This window comes from Rhea pennata, chromosome 20 (assembly GCF_028389875.1).
Source record: "Rhea pennata isolate bPtePen1 chromosome 20, bPtePen1.pri, whole genome shotgun sequence".
In the NCBI taxonomy this organism is placed as follows: Eukaryota; Metazoa; Chordata; class Aves; order Rheiformes; family Rheidae; genus Rhea; species Rhea pennata.
Window position 1 is genome coordinate 8,779,991 of NC_084682.1, and position 27,636 is coordinate 8,807,626.

At 41.6% G+C, this 27,636-nt stretch overlaps 2 protein-coding genes across 2 annotated transcripts in view; both read right to left on the minus strand.

Moving 5' to 3' along the window:
* Positions 1–17,034, minus strand: part of ANKFY1 (ankyrin repeat and FYVE domain containing 1) — a 35,638-nt gene extending 18,604 nt beyond the window's left edge. The window contains exons 1-8 of the mRNA XM_062592652.1: positions 16,939–17,034; positions 10,831–11,023; positions 9,102–9,220; positions 6,651–6,786; positions 4,921–5,044; positions 3,498–3,647; positions 2,555–2,720; positions 287–491 (exon numbers count right to left, since the gene is read on the minus strand). Coding sequence (XP_062448636.1) covers positions 287–491; positions 2,555–2,720; positions 3,498–3,647; positions 4,921–5,044; positions 6,651–6,786; positions 9,102–9,220; positions 10,831–11,023; positions 16,939–16,948 — 1,103 coding nt within the window. The 5' untranslated portion in view covers positions 16,949–17,034. The remainder of the gene's footprint in view (positions 1–286; positions 492–2,554; positions 2,721–3,497; positions 3,648–4,920; positions 5,045–6,650; positions 6,787–9,101; positions 9,221–10,830; positions 11,024–16,938) is intronic.
* A 1,074-nt stretch (positions 17,035–18,108) lies between these two features.
* Positions 18,109–27,636, minus strand: part of UBE2G1 (ubiquitin conjugating enzyme E2 G1) — a 28,811-nt gene continuing 19,283 nt past the window's right edge. Inside the window, exons 4-6 of the mRNA XM_062592560.1 lie at positions 27,116–27,294; positions 23,557–23,680; positions 18,109–21,400 (exon numbers count right to left, since the gene is read on the minus strand). Coding sequence (XP_062448544.1) covers positions 23,594–23,680; positions 27,116–27,294 — 266 coding nt within the window. The 3' untranslated portion in view covers positions 18,109–21,400; positions 23,557–23,593. The remainder of the gene's footprint in view (positions 21,401–23,556; positions 23,681–27,115; positions 27,295–27,636) is intronic.

Sequence of the window (27,636 nt, forward strand, 5' to 3'; positions counted from 1 at the left end):
TTCAGTGATCCAATAAAGGAAAACTGCTCACCCTATGTTTCAACACTCAGTTTACCCCAGCTTTCCATACCTGAACTATGTTTAATGATAGAATTATTCAACCTACAGTTTTCTACTTTGAGTGCTATCAGCAGGTCAAACACTGAAGTAACAATTTCATCTTTCTTCATTCCAGTATCATCTGTGCTTTGCTGACAGACCTGAGCATGTTCCCAGTGGGCTGTACTTAGTTACTACACCATTATCTGTCAAACTGATAGCAGAAGTTACTTTAAACAGTATTTACCTTCCTCTGCTGTCCTGCATGTTTGGATTGGCTCCAGCCTGTAAGAGGGATTCTGCTATCTGTGCCATCTCTGCCATGACATCTGGTGAATGCTTCTTGGGGCTGTATGATGCCACAAGGTGCAGAGGAGTCTCCTGGTCTCCCAGTGTAGCAGCATTCACACGGGCACCATTTTTAATGAGAAAGTTTGCAGCAAATTTATCTCCTTTTGTGAAAGAAAAAAAGGTTATCTGTGGGTATGCTAGAAACCCTCTATACATTATAGAAGTCCAGAAAATGGATACACATTATTCCCTTCTGTACTGTACAATCATTCCAATAAAAGTATCTGTTCTTAGAATGCTTTAGCAATAGATAACCCCCAAGAATAGTTTGCCACAAAGCCAGGATTAAGGTATCTCAAAGCATCAGAACAAGCATTTTCCCCAGAAGTTACATGCCAATGCTAGAGTTCAAACACTAGTTTACTCGGTGTGGTGATACTGAGTGAGTTTGCTAGCCCCTGTATCAATTAAGATAAATCCATTGCTGCGCTCATGCACAATTGGGCAAATTGAGACCTGTAAGCATACAGGTCATTTGTGACCGAGAAGCACTATTCCAGAGTACCAGTCAAAAGCTGCATAGTTGGAAGTTAGTCACTATCCATTCAGCATTGCTACATAAATGACCACTAGCACAGCCTTTGCTATCTCTTGACTCAGCCACTATATGACACAGTAGCTTCAGCAGTCAGGACCCATCATGTGCAGCATTAAGAACTCCCTCAGAATGTCTCAGAAGCCAGAAGTTACACTCACTTCAGTGCATTAGGCCTTGACTTGAAACACCAAGATGCACTTCAGCGTATTACTATTCCCTGTATTCCAAAACCCAGTTTGAGTACAGGTATGCACAAGCTACCTGTCCTGAACAAAAGACTGCAGAACAAAGAAAACTGCCTGTTTAAGCAACATAAAAAGCTGTGTCACATCCAACAGCCAAACCCCAAAATCTCACTTTTCAATTTCCATATTTGGCATTCCCCCACTCTTCTTCAGTGATCAGTGGAAATAAGGATCACGTGGCAAATTCAGACAGTTTGCTTTAGCCCTGTTTCCAGAACATGTGGTTGTTAACAGTGATTAACTCACTGAAGCTTAGTTACTGAAAAGCAAGCATTCATTCTCAGAGTTTTAGCTTAGACTGAAAGCAGGCATTAGAAGACAAATGCTAGTATTAATTATCAAAAGCAGCCTGCTGCAAACTTTCTAATGCTTCACAAGACTGCAGCCACCACAACACTGACCTATGCCTAGAAGGTGTCCTATTTCTGCTGCTGAAGTTTCATTCATAGGATCAAACATCAACATTACGCTGTTCGGATATGTAAGAGATTACAGAAAAGTCATGAGCTGTGTTGAGCTCTCAGACTCCCTTAGAAGTAGTTTCAGTTTTGTAGGATTTTGTCTGCTGGTAGAAGTAGATACTTTTAACTACTTGTAGCACCACAATACCTACAAGGTCCAGTCACAGGAAAGATGCTTGCTGTACTTTCCAGAACAGAGCTGCCAGAAAAATATAATCATTGTAGAAAAATAGTGGCATGACGCTCTAGAGATTTTTGTTTTAAACCAGAGATTGACCATAAGCCAAGATACTGCTGCTCCAAAGCCTTCTGAGTATTGTGGCCTCAGCAACCAGGTCTCAGTGTGCTCCAGTTCTTGTAAGATGCATTTTGCACTCTGATGTTGACAGCAGCTCAAGACAATCATGTAATTGTAATCAAGCTCCACTCTGTTAATGTTAACCATGCTACTATTCACTGGAGCTGGAAGAACTTCACAGATATTTAGACTAGCACAGAAGCACCTCTACCTGCTGTCCAGTAGGGAAGACCTTTGCTGTAAACCATGATCAGTAAGTAGATGCTGCATTCAACCCAGGTCTAGAAAAAGGCATCCCTTTCATTTTGTAGCTAGGTTGTCTGTGTATGACATAGCTGAATTCAGCTATCTGTCAGAAAAACATTGTGTTGCCACATCAGAATGCTCTTAGTATCTACTGATATCCTTTAGCAGACAATGCTGTTCTAGATGGTTTCTTGATGTCCTACACTACAAGTTTAGTTCACCAGCCAGCAAACTAGCATTTACATTCTAGAGTAGTTTGTGGGGTTTTGTTTCTTTAAAAGAAAGTGTAAGAGTGATACAAGGATAGTCATTGGAATACATATTCCAAGCTGGGAATAACTGCAAGTTAAAGAAGCTTCATATCCTATTTACTTACCTCTTTGGATGGCTTTATGTAACAGACTCCAGCCATTCTTGTCTGCCCTATCTACATCAGCCTTGTAGTTGACCAGGGTAGTTGCAATACTCTCCAGTCTTTGGGACAGGGCCAGATCTAAAGCAAGATCTCCATTGTGATCCAATTCATTGAGCTTCTCAGGAAGCTATAAAATAATTTAGTGGATTAACATCAGTTATATTAAGAGACACTCACAGCCCAACATGAAATTTTAACAGTCCATTCCAACAACTCTGGTGTTAGAGCTGAAGCTCTAACACAGTATTAATGCTGCATTTGGGTAAGTACCTCTCAAAACACAAGAAAAGAATTAGAAGACTAGCATTTCTTCATGCAGCTCTAATCAGAGGCCTGATCATTGAGAAAACAAGAATTCTGTTTGCAAGCCCTTTTTAACCCAAAGGATATATATAAGCAGAGTCAACAAGATACTAAGAGAAGCATTCGAATATTCCTTTCTTCCAAAATCTCTTATCTTAAAATCCAAGGGATAACCTTTTTTGCTAACACTTTACAATGTTCAGCTGACCAGGACAAATACTTGTTACTTCAAACACTCAACAGAAGAGAAAAAGCGTTTGTTCAAAGTAACAGTGATGCTTGCTGAACTACAATGAATTAACAGAGTATGCTCTTACATAGTGACTTTTAATATGCACAACTGGTATTGAATTATATTAGATAAAATCTGTTGTGTGCAAGACATGTTCTAACAGTGTTACGAAACACTGCGTTAATCTTTATGAAGCCTCTGATGTGATAGCTAGGCTTCAATTACATAAATTGAATCATCTCTGGTACTGATAATCAATGAATGAAAAGAGTCAGTGACAGAAATTAGTAACAAGGTTCACACTAGCAGTTAAACTAGTTATTTGAAACACCAAATTCTAGAACACATAGCAAGTCAGTCTCACTATACCTGTGAATCCATTTCAATAAGATATAAGAAGACTACATCCTCTCTCTCAACTTTAATAGCCTTATGCAAAGGATATTCTGTCTTTGATTTGAACATTTTATACAATAACTGAGCACTCATGCTACTGAAGTCTTCTTTACGCAAATCATCCTAGAAGGAACAAAAAGGAAAAAGTAAACAATACTTCTCTCTCATTTGTAAGCAATTTGGCATTGCACAATGCAATTAAAGTCCACAAAACAAGCTCATTTAAAGTTACATTTTGATAACACGCATGGCATAACAAGCAGGAACAGACCTGAGTTTGTCATCTAGAAGTAATCCAAGATAGCCTTTTATAACTAGAAAGAAGCATTTGGAGGACGTTTAGCATCTTTCAATTTAGTTTCAAGATTTCTCACAGTGATGTTTTTCACTCCCTTATGTCTACAGGCAGGGGAAAACAAGCATTTCACCAACCCTTAGAGTAAGATCAATATCAAATCTCCAAGTTAAGATAGTAGGTTTTTCCTCAAAAATCTTGAATCTGTGATTTAAAGGCTAACTACTATTGAAGAATTCATTACAGTACAGTTAATCAAACTTTTCCAAAATAATGCAGAGATTAGAAGCAGCAGCACTTCCAAGATTCCTTGCAGCTCCCTCCATTAGAAAGAAATTCTCCACTGGCTTGACTCTTACTTTCAAGGATGATTTTGGAAGTAAAAGCAGGCCTGGAATTACCAATCATGTATAGACAAAGACCAATTGTGGATGAACTTCTGAACAGTTCAGAATCCAAATTTGATATACAACTCTTCCTTATTAGAGGATGATCTCTCTGGTTTGGCTCAAGTTTACCACGGAAGAAGCTTTTTAGAGCAAAGTATTTCTAGTGAACAGAACAATTCTTCGGGCTGTAAGTTGCTCTTTTATAATCTCCAGGTAGGATCAAAAAGAGTGAAAAACACCAAGACAAAAAAAAGTAATTAAGAGACATTTGATGTACTATTTGTTTCTTACATAGCTATGAACTGGAATTGTATAGAATAGCGAATGAAACACATTGCCCAAAGAAGCATCTTACAGCTGAGAAAGAAGTCAAGGGAAGAAAGCAATTCCTGCCTCAGGAGAAACCCCTCTACCTTTCCCCCTCTACCCTCAGCCCTTTACATGGGGGGGGGGGCACATGGCAGGCAGATGTGAGAGCTTTTCACACTCCTGCTTCCCCTTGTGAACAAAGTCAGCACAACAGGGCACCTTAGTCACTGAAAGCTATGCAGCAATTGATATAGTTCCCATTCCAAATGGGATGCTTGGATGCTACCATACCAAAATATACTGTATTGTCTAACCTCTGAAGTAAGTTGAGCAAAATTCTATGGTTTAAGCACTTTCACTCCACCACCTTATTTTTCCTTCTGCTTCCTTCCAAAGTACTTACCCAGTGACTAGCAATTATTTCAGCACAATAGTTCAGAAGAGTACTAGCATTCAGCTCCTCAGCAGTCTGATAGAAACGAATACAGTTCCTGACATTAACTAGTGACATAACTCCTTTCTCACATCTGTCAAAATAGGAAAGTCAGCATTCAGTTAATCAGGAATTCTGTTATCCTTAACCGCTTTCCCATGCTGTAAGAGTTCTACTTCTCTTACTGGGTGCTAACAGAAAAAGGTTTGGCTTTACTTTACTATATATTTATGCTTCTTAGCATTACTTTGATCAGAACCCCTGCAAAACAGTTTCAGTAAGTGCAGATTCCTGTTAAAGCAACATCCGTCAAAGCTGAAGTCCATGATAGCACCAAACACAGTGTTGGAGTCCACATGAAGAGAGAAGCATCCTAGTTCTCCCAGCGGAACAAGCTGCAATTCATTCACTATTGTAAAGATAGACATCTTCCCTATTTCATAAGGACTACAGTGATCACAAGTAGCTTTTGTGCTGAAGCTAGAAAGAGACATACCAAATACAGCTATTTGTTTCATTAAAAAAAAAAAAAAAAAAGGTAAGATTTAACAGCAGATTCAAACTCTTTGTAGGTGTGAAGCTATTACTTTGAGTTTATGGTAACAATCCAAGTACCCCAAACTGAAGATGAAGTTAAGCATGCCAGTGACCTCCAGGCAGTTATTTAAGATACGTATATATATTAAAAAAAAAAAAAAAAAAAAAACACAGGAGGTAAGTACGACATACTACTTGCCTTTATGTGGAAATACTTACCAAGATATCTACTAATAATTATTAGCATACTGTACTTGGGCCTTCTTATTGTAGCTGGACTACTGTGACCAGGCAACACATGAGGAAATTTTAATTAGTACAACAAGAAGATAATACTGGCACAAAATCTGAAGGCACTATTAGCACTGGCCTTACAGGTGTAAGCTCTAAGTTAGAAGAGTTGATAATACAGTTGATTTCTTCATGTTAAGTCACTGTTAAAGCACAGATCAAGTAAGGATGCTAAGTGCTGCTACAGCCCCATATACACCTTTGGCCGAAGTTTAGAATCAAAGGGTACTTCACCTCTGATCAAATTCAAAGCCTCAGTCGCAGGAAACCTGAAGAGGTTTCCCTTTGCACATTCAGGCTTCTCACTACACATCTAAGCAGTTTAGAGCACTTGATATATTCATGACAAGCTCATTCCTACTGTAACGATATAATAAGGATACTCCTTTAAAACCACAGAGCATTGTACTGTCATGATTACCTTTCTTCATGAAGGAAGGCCGCCATTTTGAGACACAATAAAACACTGTTTAAGTGTTTTATTAACACTATTTAAGTCAGCATTAAAAATGCCACAAGTGAAATCTTCTACAAGCTACTTTCTGTCATTGACTCTTTACAGCATTCTTTTTACAATTCCTTTCTTGCAACAATTTAGAGCTTACTATTAACATACTACTCTCCACTACTCAATGTGGAATTAGGGTTATTAGTTTGACTGGGAGAGGAACAGGAAAGTAAACACGAGAAACTGCTACAGTTATTGTGCAAGGCTTCATCTCCTGTGATCTACTGGATATCATGCGGCATTTTAAAAACTTCAAGTCTTTTTAAAAAATGCAAAGTTTCATCCAATTGCTAGTAGCTATTAATATTTCTTGAACTTTCTGACTTAGTTTGAATAGATTTGGTATATATACACCAAGACTCACCTTTCCCTAAGCAGCTGGAGCTGAAATTTATTAGCTAATTTCATGAGCTCCGTCAAGAAGATATCATCTTCTCTCAGCTCAAGTTCATCTGTGTAGATCCAGCGCAGCATTGCCATAGTTACCTCTGGGTCAGCATCTAGCACAGATGAACAGGGATTAATAAGATACCCAAAGAACAATCACCTATTCAGGCTGTTGACATTCCTCTCACTGTTAAAGTTACAGCTACCAGGAAAAAGATGCTGGGTTGAAACTGTACTGTTCTAGTTTGATCAAAATGCAAGAACAGAGGCAAGAGTGATCAGAAGTTAAAAAACATAGCAGCAATGCTGGCAAACAGCCTTTTCTTCCCCAGAACACTGTGAAGAATACAGGAGTCCTGCAACATCTCCTACCCGCTATGACAAACATTGTATATTTAGGGGGTCAGTGATTCCCCTTTAAAAATCTTTGTTCCCCAACATTATGGCCAAATTCAGAATTTAATTCCTACCTTTGACATACCCAAGTCTCCCTTCTCACTTTAAGGGCCTTCCCTTCCTCACTTTGAATGCGACAGCCATGTGTTATAAACTGCTGCATTCCAATAGTCATTGCAGCTCTTCCTAAGAGGTAAGCAAAGTACTTAACTGCTGGCAACCAATTCTAGGAAATGGCGAAAAAGAGTTGGTTTAAGAAGCTGATTATGCTTCACATATTTACAACATCAGTTCTAAGTCTGCATGTTTTTTACATCTAAAGTGATACAAACCTACACTATAGGCTGCCAGAGATACAGGTCTCATTGGTCTTTGTTATTTGGTCAGAAGTACTACAGAGACAACCCTACTTACAAGGATATAGGGTTACTAGACAACAGAAGATCACAGAAATTATAACAAAAACATCATTAGTTTAAGAAAATCAATCCCTTAAAAAAAAAAAAAAAAGAAAAAGAAAGAAAAATACTTTAAGACATACATAGTTAACTGAATCATCCATCCTAAAATGTCTTTTACATGTAGAGTTGGCCCCAGATTATTTGCAGCCTACATGCTATTCCAACCACTATTTGGTAGAGCGCCTAAGAAACAGGCTGCTTGGTAAGCAAAGTATCTTAAGTAATCGGGAAACCCACCTGATCTGTCATTAGCACTGCTTTGGCTGAAATAGCACTTTCTCTTTCCAAAGTCAGAAGACATTGATCTCTCTCTACTCTTAAAGGGGATATGAAATTCTGCAGATTATTCAAAATGGAGTATTTTTATAGTTCATATATATTACCTGTATTTTGGTTTAGGCCATCTTAACTTCTCGTTCTAAACAGAGCCTCTTAAAAACTATGTCAAGCTTTAGAGTGGACCACTTGTTGCAGCTACTTCATACTCTAAACTTGTGCAATTGATTAAAGTTTAAAAATTCAATTCTATACAGTGGAAAGCAGCACTAGCCTTTACAGCATGATGCTAAAATAATGAGGCAATATTTGCATTATTAAACATGCAAGACTAATTATGTTTGAGACTTCCAAACGAGCATGAAGTCAGAGCTTGCAATGCTGCGGACTGTCACTTAACATTCCTAATAAAATTAAAAAATCAGCATTGATTAAAAATAAATAAATAAATAAATAAATAAATTAAAAAAAAAAAAAGCCTGTACTGACAGTGTTCAATTTGAGATTGCTTCCTGGCATCTGTTGTCTTGCAGCTGCAGAAGGTTCCTGAAATCCTTCTGCAGGGAAACTTATGCTGCCTCGCAAAACTGACTCACTGAGGCTCGCTGTTTTCCAGTTTGGCTCTACTTCGGATTCATAAGATTAAGAGCAGCAAGGGAAGTCAGTGGTTGACAGTCAACATATCAGTCTGCAGACCTGTTCAGCTTCACTCCCCTTTCATCAGGGAGGCACTAATTGCATGCTAAAACTCCGCCATAATACCCCTGTCAAGAGTTACAATCTGCAGAAATACTGCTCAATTTAATCACATGCAAGAAACAGCTGCAGCAGAACACCACACCATCCCACAGAAGACAGTCTTTCAAAAAAACTTTTCCTCAGCCTATTTTGCAAAGGTATCAAAATACAAATGCAAATAGCTTTTATAAAAGATCCAAACTCCTCCTCAGTTTTCCTCCCTACATTCTAACAAGCAAGTTACTTGCACTACCTCAAAAGCCCTGTTCTAAAAAGGAAGAAGTTGAGCACCTCTATATGTATGTTTTTCATGTTTAGCTTACTCTAGGAAGAAAACAGACTACCATTCTTAACTCCTATTCACCCATGGGAAAGATTGATTTAACTGGCACTGCCACCTAGTAGCATGCTTCAGAGACAGAGCTTCATAATTACTGAATTAAGCACCACTTTCCATGGACAACAGTACTCAGAATGGAAAGTAACCTTTTCCTAGCAGGCCCTTTCATCAGTCATCCCAAAGACAAAGCAACACACACTACTAAGCAGTGACTAACCTGACAGATCCAGCTCCTCTGTTGACACTAGGTTGGCGAGACTCCAAGTCTCAGTGCGTGCTGCCAGCACAAATTTGTGAGCACTGATGCGCTTGTCCCCAACCTTTATCTTCAGATCACTGAGAAGAGAAAGAAGCATACACACGTATAACAAAAGCTCCCCCTGTGCTTAGACAGCTACAGATTCAGCATTTCCACAGTATCTATGCCTTGATACCTAGATTTAGGCTCAAGTTGTTTGAGAACACCAATGAGATTTGACAGGGTTTGATATTTTGCTAAGTGACACAATTTTTCTTTTGGAGGGAGGAGAGTGGAAGCAATGAGTCTCACTGCCCTTCAATAAAGTTCAGGGTCTGGTGTTTTTTGTTTGTTTGTCTGATTTCATTTCAGAATAAACTGCTCGGGAGCTGCTGAATATGGTTTAAAAAAATCCAGCAATCTTGAGGTTGAGTATGAGGTTGCAGTGTCCTCACTGTCAGCTAAGCTTGCTAAAAACCAAAGGTTTCAGGCAAGACTAGCAAGAGAACAAACAGTGTTTGACAGTAGTCCAGAGAATGAAGCAGACTCCAAGAATTGCCCTTTTTCAAGGGACCATCTGACAAGAACACTGATTCCATTCTGACCCCGTTAATGCCAAGTGTCCTTTATAGTTAGGAACTACATGCCCAGTTTATTTTAAAGTCCTATAGCTTGCAAGTGTTCTGACTACACAAACTATTTTTCTAGACAATTTCCTACATCAAACCACTGCTATACACTAAAATACAGAACACAGAGATGTTACATAACAAAATACTCTTACTGGGACTCGATTTTTTCCTCCTTTTATATAACTGCACCGCTACTCCATGCATTTAAAGCTAAAGCTGAACAGCAATGAAATAGTAATCTAACTCTGACATACACTAAGAGCTCTCATCTTCTATCAACGTGCTGTAAGTTTATCTTGTGAGACATGCAAACATTTCTTAGGGAAGCTTCAGGAGATGAAGGAAAGGGACTATTTTAAACAAAACTATATATTCTCCCTGACCTCCTACACCACATTGACTTTGCTTTTAGAAATAGCAAAAAAATATATATATTTATATATATTGTTAAGTGCCAACCTGGTCTCAGAACTGTATCAGCTAAGGAATCTAAACTACTGAAAATGGTCCTTAACATACTTCTAAAAAATAAATCATGAAATCAAATCTTATGTTGACATGCAAAACTAGAGTATCATTTATACCACTAACCACTTACATCATTACCCAAGATTTGCTACCTAGTACAACCAAGTCAGTTTAATCAGGCTTCTTGCACACAGGAGAATTTGTTTCAAGGACATAATCTTTCAAGGAGAGCTTTCCATGGTTGTTAGAAGATGCACTGTGTAATTAACATATCAGCTAGCCAGAGGTCTGTGTTAAAATACACCTTCTGTTCAAAGGGAGTTTAGCTGTTAACCATTTTTGGCAGTCACCTATTTTCTTTAAACTTTTCTTAAATGCAGACCTCATACAGACAAATTTCTACTTGAAGCTCTTGATACAAAAAAAATGGATTCAATATGCTACTTGATCTTAGCATGCTCGTACAGCTGCAATTACACCTGAGGACCCTATTTCCGTCAGGCACCAGAGACAAGAAAATTCTTGTCTCAACTCATATCTATTTAAATCTAATAAATTCAGTGAAGCTTCCTGTAATCTCCCTCTCCCCCGAAAAAGCTTTTTCTTACCTGTACTGTTCCTGCTGATAGAGTTCAGCTACAATGGCAAGAAGTCTACTGATGAAAGTGTCACTGGCATTCTCTTGGTTAGCCTGGGCAGCCAGAAGATTGCATCTCCTTTCTGTATCCGCTAGTTTCTTCTGCAGCTTTACATATTCCTGGCGGAGAAGCATCAGATGCTTTTCCAGCTTGGCCACCTCCTCTGCAGAGACAAAGACACAAACACACACACACACAGTGTTACTGAAAGGCTGAAACATCGCATGCATTTGTGGGTGACATCGCCACTACTTTATAGCCTCGCTGACACTAGTTGAATTATGCAGCGCTTAATGCTTTCTCCTTTTCCACAGTACTTGTGTACCACATGCTTAATATTAAACCATTTGTTTTATAATACTGCTAGCCATAAACACATTGGAATTGTCAGAATGCATGAATAATAGCTAGTTATTAGTTCCTGAATCCTGTCCTATTATGAGTGAAATGAAAAGCTTCCCATAACCACGAAAGCCCGTGACTGTGGGAATTTCAGTAAAGAAGATCAGTTAGCAGCAGTTATCTATTAATTCAGCTTAGTTAGGATGTTGCTTGACTTTACAAGCTGAGGCACCAAGCAAGAACATGCATTTGAATAGTTGGTGACAGTACTCATCTACTTTGGAGCAAACTCACCTGTCTAGAGCCATTTGCACTGCCAGCTAATAAACTCCTTAAGAAACAGCCAGCAGACTGGAAGACAGACTTCCTCCGCAATCTACGTTTCAGAAGACCAGCCAAGAGTGTAACTCAAGTCAGGCAGAATACAGCTTTTTCTTTTGTTTTTAAATCTGGTATGTGAAGCTCTACTTGCACTCTCCTCTACCAGAGGCGCTGCAGAGTTAAGTCCGTGATGGCTTCTTCCATTCAGAAGTAGAGTAGTAACAGCATCTGGGCACCTCTGATCCACGACCAAGTATTCCCACCCCTTTGCAGAACCCTTTCCCTCCCCACACACACACTTCAACTGTCACCGTGGTAAGTCAATTCATTGGAAGACAATACAGAGCTTGAATCCCAGGCAACCTATGACAAAAATTTCTACTTTGCTGCTGGAAGGAAAAATCTATATGCCTGCTTAAAAAAAAAAGGAAAGTTCAGCTTAAAGGCTTATTTATGGATCAGCTGCTTAAGTACCTACATGTAGCTATAATTTTGGTTAATTGATTATTTCCCACTCCACCTTCAATCCTCATCACTAAGAAAAATTTCTAGATAAGGTACACATCCAAAACCACTGACAGTCCTCAATGTGGAGGATGGAGATAAAGAAACTTGATAATTTCATAGGGAAGATTCTCATAAGATTCCTCCCTACTAGCCAAGAATTCCTGGTTCCACAGAATTTTTTCAAGCAAACTTAAGTCCCTACTATAAACACTGAACTCTGCGGACCAGTTTTCTTTCTGCTTCAATAAAAAGCAATTCAACAGCATAGCAGGCCTTAGCCTTCCTGCAACACAGGTCCCCAGGGCTGAGCATCCTTCTGCAGTTCAGCTGCAGACAGAACACCTCATTTAGCCTCTCCTCGATGGGCTGCTGTGGCAAGGGATCCCTTGCAAGTCTTTTAATTTAATGGCTACTGTAACGGATAAACAGAAGCTAGTTTACCCTATTTTACTCTTCAGTTAATACTGCTTAAGCAGCTTTTGAAGCGTACTTCCTTCACCGGGTATTTATTTAGCTTCATGCTTTAAAAGTTAAGAATAAGCATTATTGTCTAGTTTGGGATTTTTCCCTTATTTTGCTGAAACACGCTATGATTCCTCAGAATCTAGCCAATAGCAGTACCACACCAACCCTCAAAGGGAGTGTGAAGTATTGCTCTATCCCCTGAATCTAAACATAAAAACGCTGCCTCAGTGTTCCCAGAACTAGAAGGACACATCTCTTGAGCAACTGTTCCTTCCTGACTGATTCATAAAGAAGGTGTCAGCCGTGGCACAACGCAAACCCTACAGTTCCAGCAGGGACAGCAAAAGTCTGATTGCAGCCAAGAGTTGATAACACTGAAAAACACTTTCAGAGAACAGCTGTGAAGACTGGTGTACAAATACCACTGCTGTTCACACAACCAGATTTTTTGGTGCCGTATGAATTCAAGTGCTAAGAGCAAGAAGCTGCGTGCTGAACCTCATGGCAGATAGCTGAAGAAACACTGCATCTTCACACCAGGCCACGACAGCACGAAGGCAGGAATAAAAGAATGAGTACCAGAAGGCAAAGCTTCAAATACGCTTATCTTACAAGAACCACCTCACCGGCTCCAAACGGCTTGGGAGTCACTGGGACACTCTTCAGAGCCACCCTACAGCCTCAAGCAGCAGCAACTTCAGTTTTACGCAAATCAAGTTCATTCTCCTGCTGCTTACAGGGCAATCCAAGACAAGCACTCCACTGGCAGGGAAAGTACTCCAGACCCGAAGCTTTGAGAAGCATTTTTTTCCTCAGATTGACAGTTTTATCTGAGAGCGCACTATTGACAGGGATGTGTGTGCTGTAAGGATTACAAGGATGAGCTGTAGAACAAAAGTTTCTTATTCTACACAAGGAGAGCATGCACATCAGTTGTATAGTAGCTACTATTACACCCCTTCAGACAGTATTTCATCTTACAGTAGCTTTCAGGTGCACATTCAACAGAGCCCTCAACAGCCAGAGAATGGGTAAGGTTGGAAGGGACCTCTGGAGATCATCTAGTCCAACCTCCCTGCTCAGCAGGGTCACCTAGAGCATGTTAGACAGGGTTGCATCCAGGCGGGCCTTGAAGATCTCCAGAGAAGGAGGCTCCACCACCTCTCTGGGCAACCTGTGCCAGTGCTCCATCACTCTCACAGGGAAGACATTCCCTCTCATGTTCAGGCGGAACTTCCTGCGGTTCAGTTTGTGCCCACTGCCTCTTGTCCTTTTGCACAGCACTACTGAAAAGAGGGTGTCCCTGTCCCCTTGACACCCTCCCTTCAGGTACTTGCACACATTGATCAGATCCCCCCTCAGTCTTCTCTCCCCCAGGCTAAACAGGCCCAGCTCTCGCAGACGTTCCTCACAGGGCAGGTGCTCCAGCCCTCTGATCATCTTCGTAGCCCTACGCTGGACTCTCTCCAGTAGCTCCATGTCTCTCTTGTACTGGGGAGCCCAGAACTGGACGCAGTACTCGAGATGAGGCCTCCCCAGGGCTGAGGACAGGGGCAGGATCACCTCCCTCAGCCTGCTGGCAACACTCTGCCTGATGCACCCCGGGATACCATTGGCCTTCTTGGCCACAAGGGCACATTGCTGGCTCATGGTCAACCTGTCATCCACCAGCACTCCCAGGTTTTTCTCTGCAGAGCTGCTCTCCAGCAGGTCACCCCCCAGCTTGTACTGGTGCCTAGGGTTATTTTTCCCTAGGTGCAGGACCTCACACTTGCCCTTGTTGAACCTCATAAGGTTCCTCTCCAGCCTGCCCAGGTCTCTCTGAATGGCAGCACAGCCCTCAGGTGTGTCAGCCACAAAGTTAACTAACACTCATTGTAGAAAGGAAAAATTCAAGTTTTCCCTGTACACTGTTCATTTATTCAAAGAAAAGGTATTGCACTGTTGCATAAAGGAAAGCCTGCTCTAATTCAGACGTCAGAAGCACTGTCTCCATTTGAACTAGCAAATCTGGTGTTAAGTTGGTACAATTTTCAGTCCTCAAGTGTTCTAATTCAGGGCAGGTAGAAATCAATTTTTTTAAATTTAAATAACCACTGTATCTCCAGGTTGACAATCATTTTGATAGAGTGCACGTTATTTACAGCCCACACTACATATGAGCATTTATTCGACTAGGTCTCAAGTCTAGCATACAGCTACTGCAGGCATACAAACATTTAAGACACTTATACAAAGACACTGAGAAAGACAGCCTTACTGTATTTTCAGAAGATACCAGTAGGCCTCTGCCTAAACAAGAGCTTGAACATTTATGAATAGGATGCCTGGGTTCTGCAGAGAGGCATATAAAGAGCGACTCCTTTCCTAAGCTCACAGTCTAGGTATACAGTTGACAGATGGCTAGGCAGGAAAATAAAAGCCGTGTTTGTTAACATAGATCCCTGGCAGACAGACTAGCATTTCATAAACTGGCAGAAGTTTAAGTCTCATAACAAAGACACTGAAAAAGACTTCAAAATAAGGTAGCGTCGTTTCTCATTCAGAAGGCACAAAAATACTTTGAGAACAGCGAGACAGTTGAGTCTAAAGAGATAAGTAGGGAGGGAACAGGCGACAAGGCAACAGATGGCACATATCTGGAACGACAAGGAGGAGCTGGTGGAACCCCTTGCACAGCCCCTACCGCCCTCAGGAACGGTCACTGCAACTATATCGACAAGCTTTTGTTTCTTCATTAACTAAACTTGAGTGGAATATTGCAAGGAAATAATCAGCTTTTCCAACTGAGCTCCTTCATCCACTGCCCCAGCCTTTGACATCCCCCCAACACTGTTCAGATTAGTGCTTCACTATTCTCCCTGCTTCCTTGTTCCTCCTCGTTTTTTTGCAGTTATGATCTTTATTCCAATAGCCATCCAAAAATACTACTGCATACTTCCTGCTGCCCTATGCTCAAGTGCTGATGCAGCAGTTTTTACCCATGCCTGTGCATCACCTAGCTTTCTCCAATATTGGTTGTACAAAATTCTCACAAAAGCACGCTCTCTTCTTGTCTTCATAGACTGTTCAATCTGTTTACAGCTAGCAACTGCAACACAGCTAATTCAGCACTTCTGCATACAGATGCAACATTTGCACAGGAAAAGCATTCAGCTTCTAAGCTGAAGACTACAATTTGACAAGCTGCCCCCATTACTAAACCTGCATTCCCCAGATGTCCCTCTTACACTCTCATTCCACAGGTACGGAAGAGGACATCTGCAGATAAATACTTCGAATGGACAAAACAAGTCCTTCCTCCCGTGTCTTGTGAAGTGGGGGCTCCTCAGCTACAGGAGCTACAACTCCCAAGCTTTACTTATTACTCTTACTCACACAGAATCACTAGTCGCCTTTTCTTTTTTTAAAGTCAAGAGATTACAAGGTGACGCCAATTGGGAAGAGTCTTTGAGAAGCATGGGTGGCTGAAGCTAGACCTGCACTGACAGCAGGCTCATCCTGCACAGCAGGAGTCTGGACCACAGCCTCATATCCTCGAGGGTCGCAGTGGGAAAGCACAGCTCATCTCCTGAAAGGGGATCTTTGACATCTGCTGCCCACCCAGGTGCCTCACTGACGCTCAAGGGCAAACCTAATAGCCTGGCCAGCTCACAGAGAACTAGAGGCATTTCAGCTCATGCAGAGCTTCTCTAAGAATTGCTACGCGAGCTTGACTGCAGTGTCCTCTCAGCTGATGCATGCCAGAAGATCAGCACCTGCTGCATCCTAGCTAATCTTCAGTGACCGTTTCAAAGAGCGCACTATTGCGTGGAAGCAGCTCTTCAGGAGCTGAAGGGTATGTTTTTAAACTGGAAGTTAAGAGTTTTCATTTCCCTTCTAACTTCAGGCACTTCAGCTGTTTGCCAAGTCAGTTATCTCCGCGGAGGAAAAGCAGAAGCTTCTGTCTTAGAGAAAACTGTAAACACGCGAGTGTTTTGCAGACCGCACGGCCGCAGCTGGGCGCGCTCGGAGGGCGCAAGCGGGGAGCCGCCGCACAAAGCCCCGCGGAGCCGCGACCGGGCCCGCGCAGCGCTTCCAGCGCCCGGCGATCGGCGCGCTGGGCGCAGCCGCCCGCGCCCGCCCCGGCAGAAGCGGCAGCGGCGGCGCCGCGGGCCCAGCGGCCGCCGCCGCCTCCGGCCTGCCCCGAGCCGGGAGGTTTCGGGAAGGCGCCGGCGGCGCCCCGCGGCCCCGGCCGCCTCCGCGCGGCCCGCGATCTCCCCTGCGGAGGGGGCGGCGCAGCGGGTCCCGCCGCCTCGGGGCTGCCCCGCCCCGGGCAGCACGGCGCCGGCTGCAGCCCCGGCCGCGGCCGCCCAGCAGGGCCCGGCGCAGCAGCCGCTGCCGCGGCTCGGGGCGCTCCCCGCGCGCCGGCGGCCGCCGCCCCGCCCGGGCTCCCCCCCTTACCGTCCGCCATGTTGGGTCCGGTGGCCGCCGCTCTCGCGAGAGCCGCCTGCCCCAGCGCGCTGCTCTCGCGAGACTGGCGCGGCGCCGCCGCCGCCGCCTGCTCGCGGCGGGAGCTCCCGGGGGGCGCGGCGGGGCCGGGCTCCGCCGGCGCCGCTTTATGCGGGCGGGGCCTCGGCGGGCCGCCCCGCCGCCCGAAGCCCTGCCCGTGCCGGCGCCCCGCCGCGCTGCCCGCTCCCGGCTCGGGTGCCGCCTGCGCCGTCTCGCTGGGTCCGTGGCCGCCGGGGGAGGGAGGCGGCGGCGCGGCTGGGGCTCCGCTGGTCGCTGCTCGGCCGCGCCGTAACCGCCATGGCGGCTGCAGCCCTGGGCGCGCCGCTGCCGCGGGCCGCGCGGCTGAGAGGAAAGCGCGCTTCCCCCCAGCGTGCGCGCAGCGCCGCGGGCCTCGCCTGCCCGTGCGCAGGAGCGAGGGCGTAACGTTTGACGCATCTTCCAACACCTTTTGCCCAAGAGCGATTTTTTTGGTTTGCTCCAATCTTCAGACGAACGTTTTTAACACGTTGCCCACGGTTTCGCAAATCAGTAATTTTCTCCTGAATTCACCATTAAGTGGCCTTTGAAAAGTTGCTCCAGTCCTTAATTTTCTCCCTATTTTGGACAAAACAGTGAAACTAGAATTGGGCATAGACCGAGGAGAGCCACAAACTGTAATTTATAGACCACTCAGGACACATACGCCTCATTTTCCGTGGCTTTGCTACGTAACACGTACACCACTGCCTTCGGGGTCCCACCTGTTACCTTGCGTAGCAGCGAGGAAGTGCTTCCTGCTACTACATTCACTCATAAATTTCTTGGTAGCAATAGAGTTTTCACATTTCTGCCATGTTTTCCACCTGGGGAATTGGCAATCTGGTCATTTCTGTTGAGAATCCGTCAGAGAGAGAAACAATTTTATTATCACCTCTCTTTAAAACCCAATTTCTGTTTGTTTGGGTTTGAAATCACTAGTACACGCTTCTGAAGATAAGAAGAAATCTCAAGATTCGCAGTGCTCCGCCGCTTGCGGTTATGGCATCGTACCAGCCACAGCGTACCTGATGGCACTGACGATAAAAAGTCCATCCCCCAAACCCTACAAATAAAATGATTGTAACAAAATACACTTATAATCACTTCAGAATTAACGTTCTCCATTTATTGATCTTCTAGTTTCAATAAGCATTTTCTAGGCATCACAGCAGGAAAGAATTTGAGAATGACAGCTTCATAACCTGATTGATTTTTACAAAAAACTTCTCTGATGCGTAAGTAGCAGCATGGAGAAGCATGAAAAAGGAATTGAGACGGCCATCCAATTTTGATATTTATTAGAATTCTATGCTTTCCCTTCCTTTTTTTTTCCTCCCCAGTAATGCAGTGTTATCTGGAAAGCAGGCCACAAGGTACTGGGGGGACAGAGGAGACAGAAAATCTCCCCCATAATCGTGAGTCTCCAGATAATAATAAAAAAACAGTACGCAGACAATTACATAAAGCCAAACTAGATGAAAGATCCTGCAACAAGTGAAAATGATTAAGAATGCTGGTTTCCTTGATTGTTCCACAAGTACGCTGGTACTACTTATTCATAGTGCATGTCTTAAATGGTGTGAACATCTTGAGGTAATTAAGCAGAAACCTCTGCTTTCCTATCACTAAGCACCTAGCCATGGCTGTGCCCTTGCACATGAGGCAAGAACAAGCAAAAACCCAAGTGGAGCCACAGACAAGTAGGCCATTTGTGCACCTACCAAAGATTTGTTAAAAGCTGGACACCTGGCACCAGAATCTCAGATACCTTCTTAATTAAATTATTGGACATTAGTCATACCTGCAGCTTGTAAGCTGTCTCACAAGCAGTGTCTTAACGCTATTTCAGTCATGCTCCTTCTTTTGGAGTATCTGGGCCGTGTGGAATCACGTAACTGGGCAGGCAAAACAGTAGTTTTATATTCGCAAAGTGGGGACCAACACTGCTATGAGACTAACAATTCTTCCCTAAAACTGATGCAAGACTAAAATTTCCAGGCCTTCCTCTAAAAACAGAAAACAAACCCCAAAGTACTCCTTTTACAAAGCAAATTAGATAAGATTTAAGCTGTGATGTTTACTGATGAGTCAAATGTAGACTGTGTGTGTTCGTTAGCTTGTAAGAAAACACAGAATACTTTCCAATCTGCTCAAAGCAGCAAGTATTGGTTATTTGCAATTGCTGCCACTTCTTTGGGTACTCAATGGAATTGCAGAAGGAAAGGTGAAAGGTGGCTAGTGGTGAAGGCGGCCAGTACTAGATTTAAGAACAGGAACATCTCCTGGTACTTTAGTAATAGAAAGGTGGCACCAAGCTGCTGCGATTCAACACAGTCCCAAGTCTTGGATAAATTGAAAAAAAAAAAAAAGTTTTAGACAGGCACTCAAATGGGAATGAGGAAGCAGCTATCGTGTCTGGGCCCAGATAGCACTGAAGTACTCCATACATCTGCCTGCCTACACGAGGAAGCTATCCAATTAAAATTCAATTTTAACTAATGGTTTCTCAAAATACTTTGTTATCAAATTTGCAAATATGACTATCAAACACAGTATGTTTATCTAAAGCAACTACAGGAGAAAGTAATGACTTCACCTTAAGTCTTGATTAGTATACCTGTATTTTTTTTTTTTAAAACCCATATGCTTGCCTTGCGACTAACAAGTCTTCCCATCTTCCACCCTACCCAGACCCTCATAAAACCTGCTACATACCTTTTTGGTGTACATATATTGATTGCATAGTGACCTGAAACAAAGTATAGCCAGCTAGCAAATTAATACTGAAAGCTTACTACAAGATGACTTTTAATGACACTTTAACTGACTAATAAATTAGAGGGTTTCTCTCTGTGCTGTTAAAGGCTAAAATAAAACCAATCTCTGACAGAGCAGAGAACAGCCAGGCAGGTGCAGGTTCCTCTGCAAGTCTTTGGTAGAGAGATATTTCAGATAGGCCTGGAAAAAAGTTACTAGGTACTCCGAGATCAGGATTTGTTCGCAGGAGGTCCAAGACAGTTCTAAGAGAAAGAAAGAATTATTTTAATTGTTATTTCAAAATTAAATACAATGTCAAATTCAACACGTGTTTGCAGAGTTTTAGGTCCTTGAAGGAGTTCAGGTAAGTTGTGCTCTAACTGCAGTTCCCCTTTCCTATTTAAGATACTGAAAACAGCCAGGTTGACACAACATTATTGGAAAAAATTATATTTTGGAAGAACTCACTACAGAAGGTGACAGAATTCAAAAAACTCAAAATTACATGAAAATATACATCGCAATTTTCTTTGTACATTAGGTAAGGAAACTCTGAAGTAGAAGGCAAAGAATACGAAGGGCCACAGAAGAGAGAAAAAGGATAAGGAGGGAAAGTGTTTTTGATACCAAACCCAGAAATTAGTCATTTGAAAGCCTACTTGAATGTGCATGCTCAAATGCAACTTTGAGAAAAAACAAGCCTCCCATACACACACCCCACCTCACAAACAGGCAAGGAAAAAGGCAAGGAAAAAAGAAGAAAAAAAAACAACACACCACACCCAGAAAAAGCAGCTCATCCTATCTTGGACTAACTTAGTCAACTGAACTTCCAAATGAAAGCACTCAAGTCCTTTGGAAGGTAAAAACTCAGCAAGCTGCCTAAGGGTGCTCCATGGCCAGTTTTATTGCTATACCCAATTCAAGAAGTATGTGCAATTGGGTTTTAAAAAGGAGGAGAAAGAAAAAAAAAGCACCTTTGAGACTACAAAGGTCATCATAAAAGAAGACACAAGTAATTGATAGCAAATCCTTTCAGGGTTTAATTAGGAAAATCTTAAATTCTGATGAGGGATAAAGAGGGAGCACATTTCCAAAAACCAAAAGAGATACTAAACTTTAATAAGCAAGAGATTTTAATTAAGCCTCAGTGGGTCAAAGGAAAATTAAGTGGAAAAAAAGTCTTTATCCTAATTAGTTTTAGTTTGACATGCTTCACAAGTTTTTTTGTTGCTGTTTTTGTTTTTTTTCTTTAAACTGATAGGAAACAATGAATAGGGAGAGAAAAACTTGCTAAAATCTTTAGAATTTACACGATTCTTATCCTAACTACAGACAGCATTATTTGGTACAATGTGTATTTGTGGATGTACATGAACAGTATATATATTATCCAGATCATGTTGTGCTATGTACACATCTTTACAATTCTTCCTGAAGGTTAAAGCAGTTCATTAGATTTCAAAATGCGTAATCATCTTGTGTTGGCACTTGTTAGGCTCTTGTCAGCATTGATAACTGGCATGTTTTATTGCAGCCCAGTTCCAGCCAGTGTTTGCCAACTTGTAACAACAGAAGTCCAGCAATAGGTGGGTAGAGTGCAGGAAAAAAAACAGTGCCATGTTTCTCAATTGAAGACCTACAAAGAAATCAAATTCATTAGAATAAAACCCTTCACAATTCTTAATTATTTTAAGATCTTAAATAGTGTTTCTGTTCAAGATAGATATTTGATACTTGTGCAAGAACTTTACATACCTCTAAGCAGAAGATGCTTAAATGCAAAGATCATCATCCGAGACAGATTTTAGTTAGTGCAGCATACTGTGCATCTGAACCCAACTGCCACACTTTTGAGCTCCTATCACTTTTAAGCCATTTATCAAGTGCACAGTGTATGTTTTCATTACTCAAACTTAATGCAAAACACTTGAAGATTTACCATTGAACATTTTTATATGTCATTTATTGTGAACGATAGATGCTGACTGAACAGCAAAGTGCGGTACAAAAATGACACAGTAGTGCTTCGTTAAATACCACAGCTAGCAAAGCAGACTCTGCTCGTTTGAAGCACACTATACAGCCCCTTCTCATCCAACTCATCACGCATTGCTTACTTTGGAGGTGTCACTAAGATTTTGAAAAGATTTTGCCTTCCAGAAATCAATAGCTAGTATTTGTCATGAACATGCATTCACTATGGCCAACTTTAATACGGCAACAGAATTAAGGTTAGTTGAGGTTACTCTGAAGTGTTTCCTCACAGCTACTCCCTCTTTCTCTAGGAAGAGAAAAAACACTTTCAGTTGCACAAACAATTCTTACAGTGTAGTTTTGAACAGCTGCGTAAGAGTCAGTTCCTTTGCCTGGTCTTTTGATAAATACTAAGCATTTCTCATGCTTTCTCTACACTGGAAGAAGTTCACTTTAATCAAAGCATTTCTTCTGATAAGAGATACTGTGTACTAGTTTGTCACAAATAAAGCTTTTCAGACAGAACTAATTCTTACAAAAGAGCGAGTTCCACCATCTCCTATACTTACTTGTTTCTTCACCAAGGTGCTAACTAGCAGGAGAATTTAGTAAGCCATTTTAGTAGTTTGGACAGTACAATCCCACTGGATTATAGGCAGTGTCATAATCCCCCCGCCCCATTTTGCGTGCTGAAGCTACCCAATACATAAATTCATATGTTTTTGGAGACTTTTCTGCCCAAATGGATCAGAGTAGTTTATTTGCCAAACCAACCATTAAAAAAAGGCAGCTTTAACATGAAGATCTGTTTTGCTCTGAAGAGATAGGTGGGAATCTATTAGCTAATTGAGGAAGTTAATCTTGCTGTGCCAAGGAATAAAGTGAACAAAGGCTAGGTATTTGAGTGCCACATTTTAGTACACAGCTTTCTATGAGAACTTATTATAAGATATTCCTCTATTGAGGAGATGGGATTATTCAAGTTGCAGTAAACACCTTGAGTCAGGAGCTCATTTTATCAGGAGGACATAAGGTGTAAATATGATCCATCAGCTCCCCTAAGGGCAAAACTGGTAGAGGCTCTCAGATGTGCCACAGTTCAGTTTTCAAACAAAATCTGGCTGTCTTCCCTGAAACTATAATTAGACCTTCCCCAGTAACATTAAGTTATTTCAGAGCTGTCAAAGAGAATGCAACCTTTCTTGATATCATCTATGGTAATATCTCAATTCATCCTCTTTAATATCCTAGCAGGGTTTTTTGTTTTTATTTAAATAAAAATTCCCACAGATATTTGAAGCAATCCTTTCTAAAAGGCTTCCTAGTAACTTCACTAACACCTCAGATAAAGCTTGCAAGCAACATGGCACCAGTATCTGCAAGAGAAATTCCACATGTGTATGAACTTGAGATAAGACAAACAAGATGCTTTTAAGACTCAAACAAGTAGTTTTCACAATAGTGAACATGAAGGAACAGGTATTCCCTTCTTTTATAGCCCCAAAAGTCCTTAAGCACTTAATAAAGCAGGATTAATACTGCTAAATAAAACTTCAACTCCTCAACAGTATAAAGGTACTAGTAGAGTTCCCCACAGTAGACAGAGGGGGCTGTTACTGCGCTGCAAAGTTCTTCAGTATTTCCTTAACCACAAAGTCTTCAGTATAAAACATAGCCAAAAAACTCTAGTGCAAGCAAGCTGGTAAAAAGAAAGGTTGAGGGGGGCGTTTTTGAACAAAAACAAAAAATTGAGCTCAGCAACACTTACCTAATCCAGAAAACCCTCAACTCAGTTATCTGACTACTTTAGATACTTACCCTGAAAAAAGTGAAGCTACTAGCTGCTGAATAAGTGTCACTCAAAAGCAGTTTCTTGGCTTTTTCTTACACAGCGGGCAACTTTTCTTTTGAATTCTCCATTTCTGTCTTCTCTCCATTCTTTCTGTAATTGAATAGACAGCTTTCAGATGTCAGTGCTATAACAATGGAAAAATTCCAGGAAGAATCTTGGTGTTTAATTCTAGATACTAGCCATCCAATGAACACTTAGATTTGTTTACAGCTGTTGAGCTAGCCACTAAGCACCTGTGACATTCGGAGCTTACAAAGCACTGATTGCACTGGATTTCTGTGCAAGTTACCCACAGAACAGCAAAGATCTGGCCTAACCCCTCCTTGGCATTTTGGCATTCTTCAAGACTAATCCGGTGGTTACAAGCATTTTGCAATGCCAAAACTGAAATCCACTTATTTCAGCTTGCTCTAGAAGAAAGTCTATAGACCAGAACCTATTCATACAGGTTATAAAAACTAACTTTATCTGCAGTGATAAAAAAGGCACAACAACTTTGCTGAGCCAGTAATTATTCCGCAATTTTTAGGACAGTTTCCATTCCCTTTTAATCAGGCATTGGAGACTTTCAACGAGGATACTCCAGGATAGAACTACAGAAGTTATACTATTTAGGAGACAGTGCCCTTCAAAAAGGAAAAAAAAATGTAGTTATATATGGCTGCAAGATATTGGCTCCATGAGGAAGATCTTAACAGAATACTCAGAGACTATCCCATATGTATATTGTGACAGCTATCCAATTTTAGAACTGCATAGATGAAGAGCAAAGATAAAGATGAACTGGAAGATCGGCAAGACAGGTTAGTCTGAACCTGGAGATGTGCCATGGTATCACCACAAACCGACACAAGGAAATGCAGTCAGTTTTAAACTTTGATTCTGTACCAGCTTCATGAAGAGCTCAGATTAAAGCGCAGGAGCATCACAAAACATGACTAAGGTTGATGTACTGGACACTACCTTATTTAAACACTGAAGTAGTGAAAAAAAAACCCAACAAAACAAAATACTTATTAGTTCATGAAATAGGTTGTACAGATGTTAGGTTTTGGTATAAGCAGTATTTGCATGCTTAGTATTTTCCTGAAGTAAAATAACAGGTAAAACTCTTAGCCCTTGTGTGGGGTGAAGGTTGTAGCACAGTGGAGCCAGAGAAGACAGTGGTAGTCGATATACCCTAACATTCACGACCTCGAAGCTCACCTAGCACAGTCAGTATCTTGACAAGCCCAGCAGGTCTTACTTTTCTAGTGAAAGCACAAAAGGCTATTAATTAATTTGTTCTCCTTTTCCAGGAATTAATACAGCAAGCATTTGGTTCGCTGGACAGAGACACAGGGCAGTTTATGCAAGAGGGCTTAAGGCCAAGAAAAGCTTTGAGTTCACACTTTCCTGGCTTCAGATACTTAGGTTTTGTTTCTACCTTTTAGATTTGTAGCTCTGTGAAGCAGTGTTCAAAATTGAATGGCAAGTGATGTTCCCAATTTGACAGCAATCTCTCCAAAACTCAGGTCATGAACTGTTCTACTTGCCTCCGGCAGTGTCTGCTCAGGCTCCTGTCCCTTGTATCTTCCCCCACTCCAAGAGACGGCACTCCAACACACATTGTTCAGTTTTCTGTGAAGCAGGTATTTTACCCACCGCCGTTGCATTCCTATGGTCACTAGCATCCATTACATTACTGATGCCTTAATATCATCCTCATAGTCAGAGAGGGATTAAGTTCTTGCTCCTTCAAGCTGGGGTAGGAAATGCTTTGTTCCCTTAAGATTTTTTTTCTACTTTTACCCATAAGACTCAGAGGCCTACTCACCAGTGGGTAAACTTGCAACCCCTTTAAAAGGCATAGCTTTAGATATAACATCTATCATACAGAGGTAGAATCACCCCTGAAGTAGTTGGCAGAACACAGAGGTACAACACAGGAAGAGACTGCAAAAGATACGCTAACAGGGTGATAAGCACAGCTAAAAATACAAGCTTTCTCCAGTATCAGGTCAGCAACATTCAACATACATGAGTTTGCAAACAGGAATTCTAATTGTACTTTTAGCATTTCATTAATAGCTTGCTCCTCCCAGTATTCTCGGGTTTGCCAACAGGAAACACTCGCATAGCCGGGATATTTATTTCCACCAGTAACATGACACAAGAGGGGACATCCAACACTCACAAGAACGTTGGGTGAGGACTTCTCCACTACTACTTAGTTCCCCCTTGCCCCATTAGATTTGTTTCACACAAGCCTATTTCCACCATTATTTCTGAGATGAGCTCAGCCACCTTTGGCAATACTAACAGCATTGTAGATCAAAGGCTTCAGGAAACTAAGCTCCTGCCCACTTTAAGAAAGTTAACCTAGTTCAACAAAGCAGGTTAACATGCTTCTAGGAATCCTCTCACCTTCCAATTACCACTTCCCTTTTCCTCACTCTCGCAGGGTCGTTAAAAAAAGATAAAATCCCATAGCTTCTCTTTAACAATATTGCATGTATTAGTCTTCACCAAACTATGTCACCAGTAACCTAAATGACAGTTAGTGCCTCTCAGCACTGAGAACTCTTCCCTCCCCACTACAAACACCTATTAGTCTGCCATTCAGCTCTTTTAGATAAGAGCAACAAAAATGCATTTACACAAGCCCACAGCACAGGCCACACTCCAGGAAACATGATGCTGCATGAAACATTTGTCTCCCCAATGACAAAATTAGGGAGAATCACTTAAAATTTGCTTTGGTTTTCCAACTGTAATCCATGGCCTTCTCCCTACCCCTTAGCAAGGCATTCAAGTCTAGGATAATGCTTTCTTCAGAGCTAAAGGCCAGATGCCCAATGAAGTTTTCAACTGCATTCTCGAAGTACAGATCTACAGAGTCAAACCCACAGCTTTAATCTAAGATTTAATAGAATGGCTTTACAGAGGCAAATGCAAGAAGTCACAACATAATTGTACTGAGGCACTCCACTACATTTCCTCCTTCTGTTCAAATCAATAAATCAACATCTTATGTAATTTTAGACAATTTTAATACACTACACAAGTAGCATATTAGGAATCAAAACAGGCTTTATAATATATCAACCACTGCAGGTAAACTTAACAGCTGTTGGAACTGGTAGTTGTTTACAGCCACACAGGATTTTGCACAGCAAGATTCCTTGAACTTTCTAAGATGAAAGGAGCTAAAATTTACCCATAGGTAGCCTGTGAACACAAATTTACTCCAAATGCATTACAGCATAGGAGAAGTTAAACCATTGCCTGTGCAGTTTGGCAGTATCTTTACCTTGCAGTCTACATGAAATAATTACTAGTTAGTCCTTGTATAACTAATGAATACAGTTAAATTTATGTTTCACAGCACATGGGCTTTTCTCAATAATAGAAGAGCCTTAGCTTAGCTGTAAGAGGTTCATCCAAAAAACTACTGTTCTGTTTGTCACAAAAGAAATTGAACTCTGTAGCCAAGAGTTTAGTTCTCTATACCAAAGACCATTTGCAGACCAAGAAAAATCTTACCGCTGCATCAACATTAGCAGGAGAATCACCATTGGGATCTGCCAGCATAGAAATTACACTAATCATTATAGTTTCCACTGTGTGAATGGGAAGCCAGCGTTCCTCAGGTTTTTCATAGCCATATTTGTCTTCTCCAGGCTCGTGAAGAATTGAAATGCAGACATCCCCATTCTTGTCAACTACAAAATAGAACAGGACATATTTCAGTAATGAACAACACGCTGGCATTTCTTCAGGTTAGTTACAGAACCGTTAGCCTCCAACTCCAGCTAGTCTCAAAACAAGCTGATGAAGAGGCTTTAACAATTGCTTACTTTCCTTTTTCATTTACAACTTAAGTCTCCAAGAAGTGAGGCTTGGTCAGTTATTCTGATCTAGGCTTTTAGCAGAGGGCAGGGAGCAGACAACTTTTTACATCAGGCTACAACTTGCAAGACTATTTAAATGAGCTCCCACTACAGCATTTTTCTGGTAAGATCAGCAAATCAGAGGGTAACCTTTTCTTTCCTCCCATCAACTAG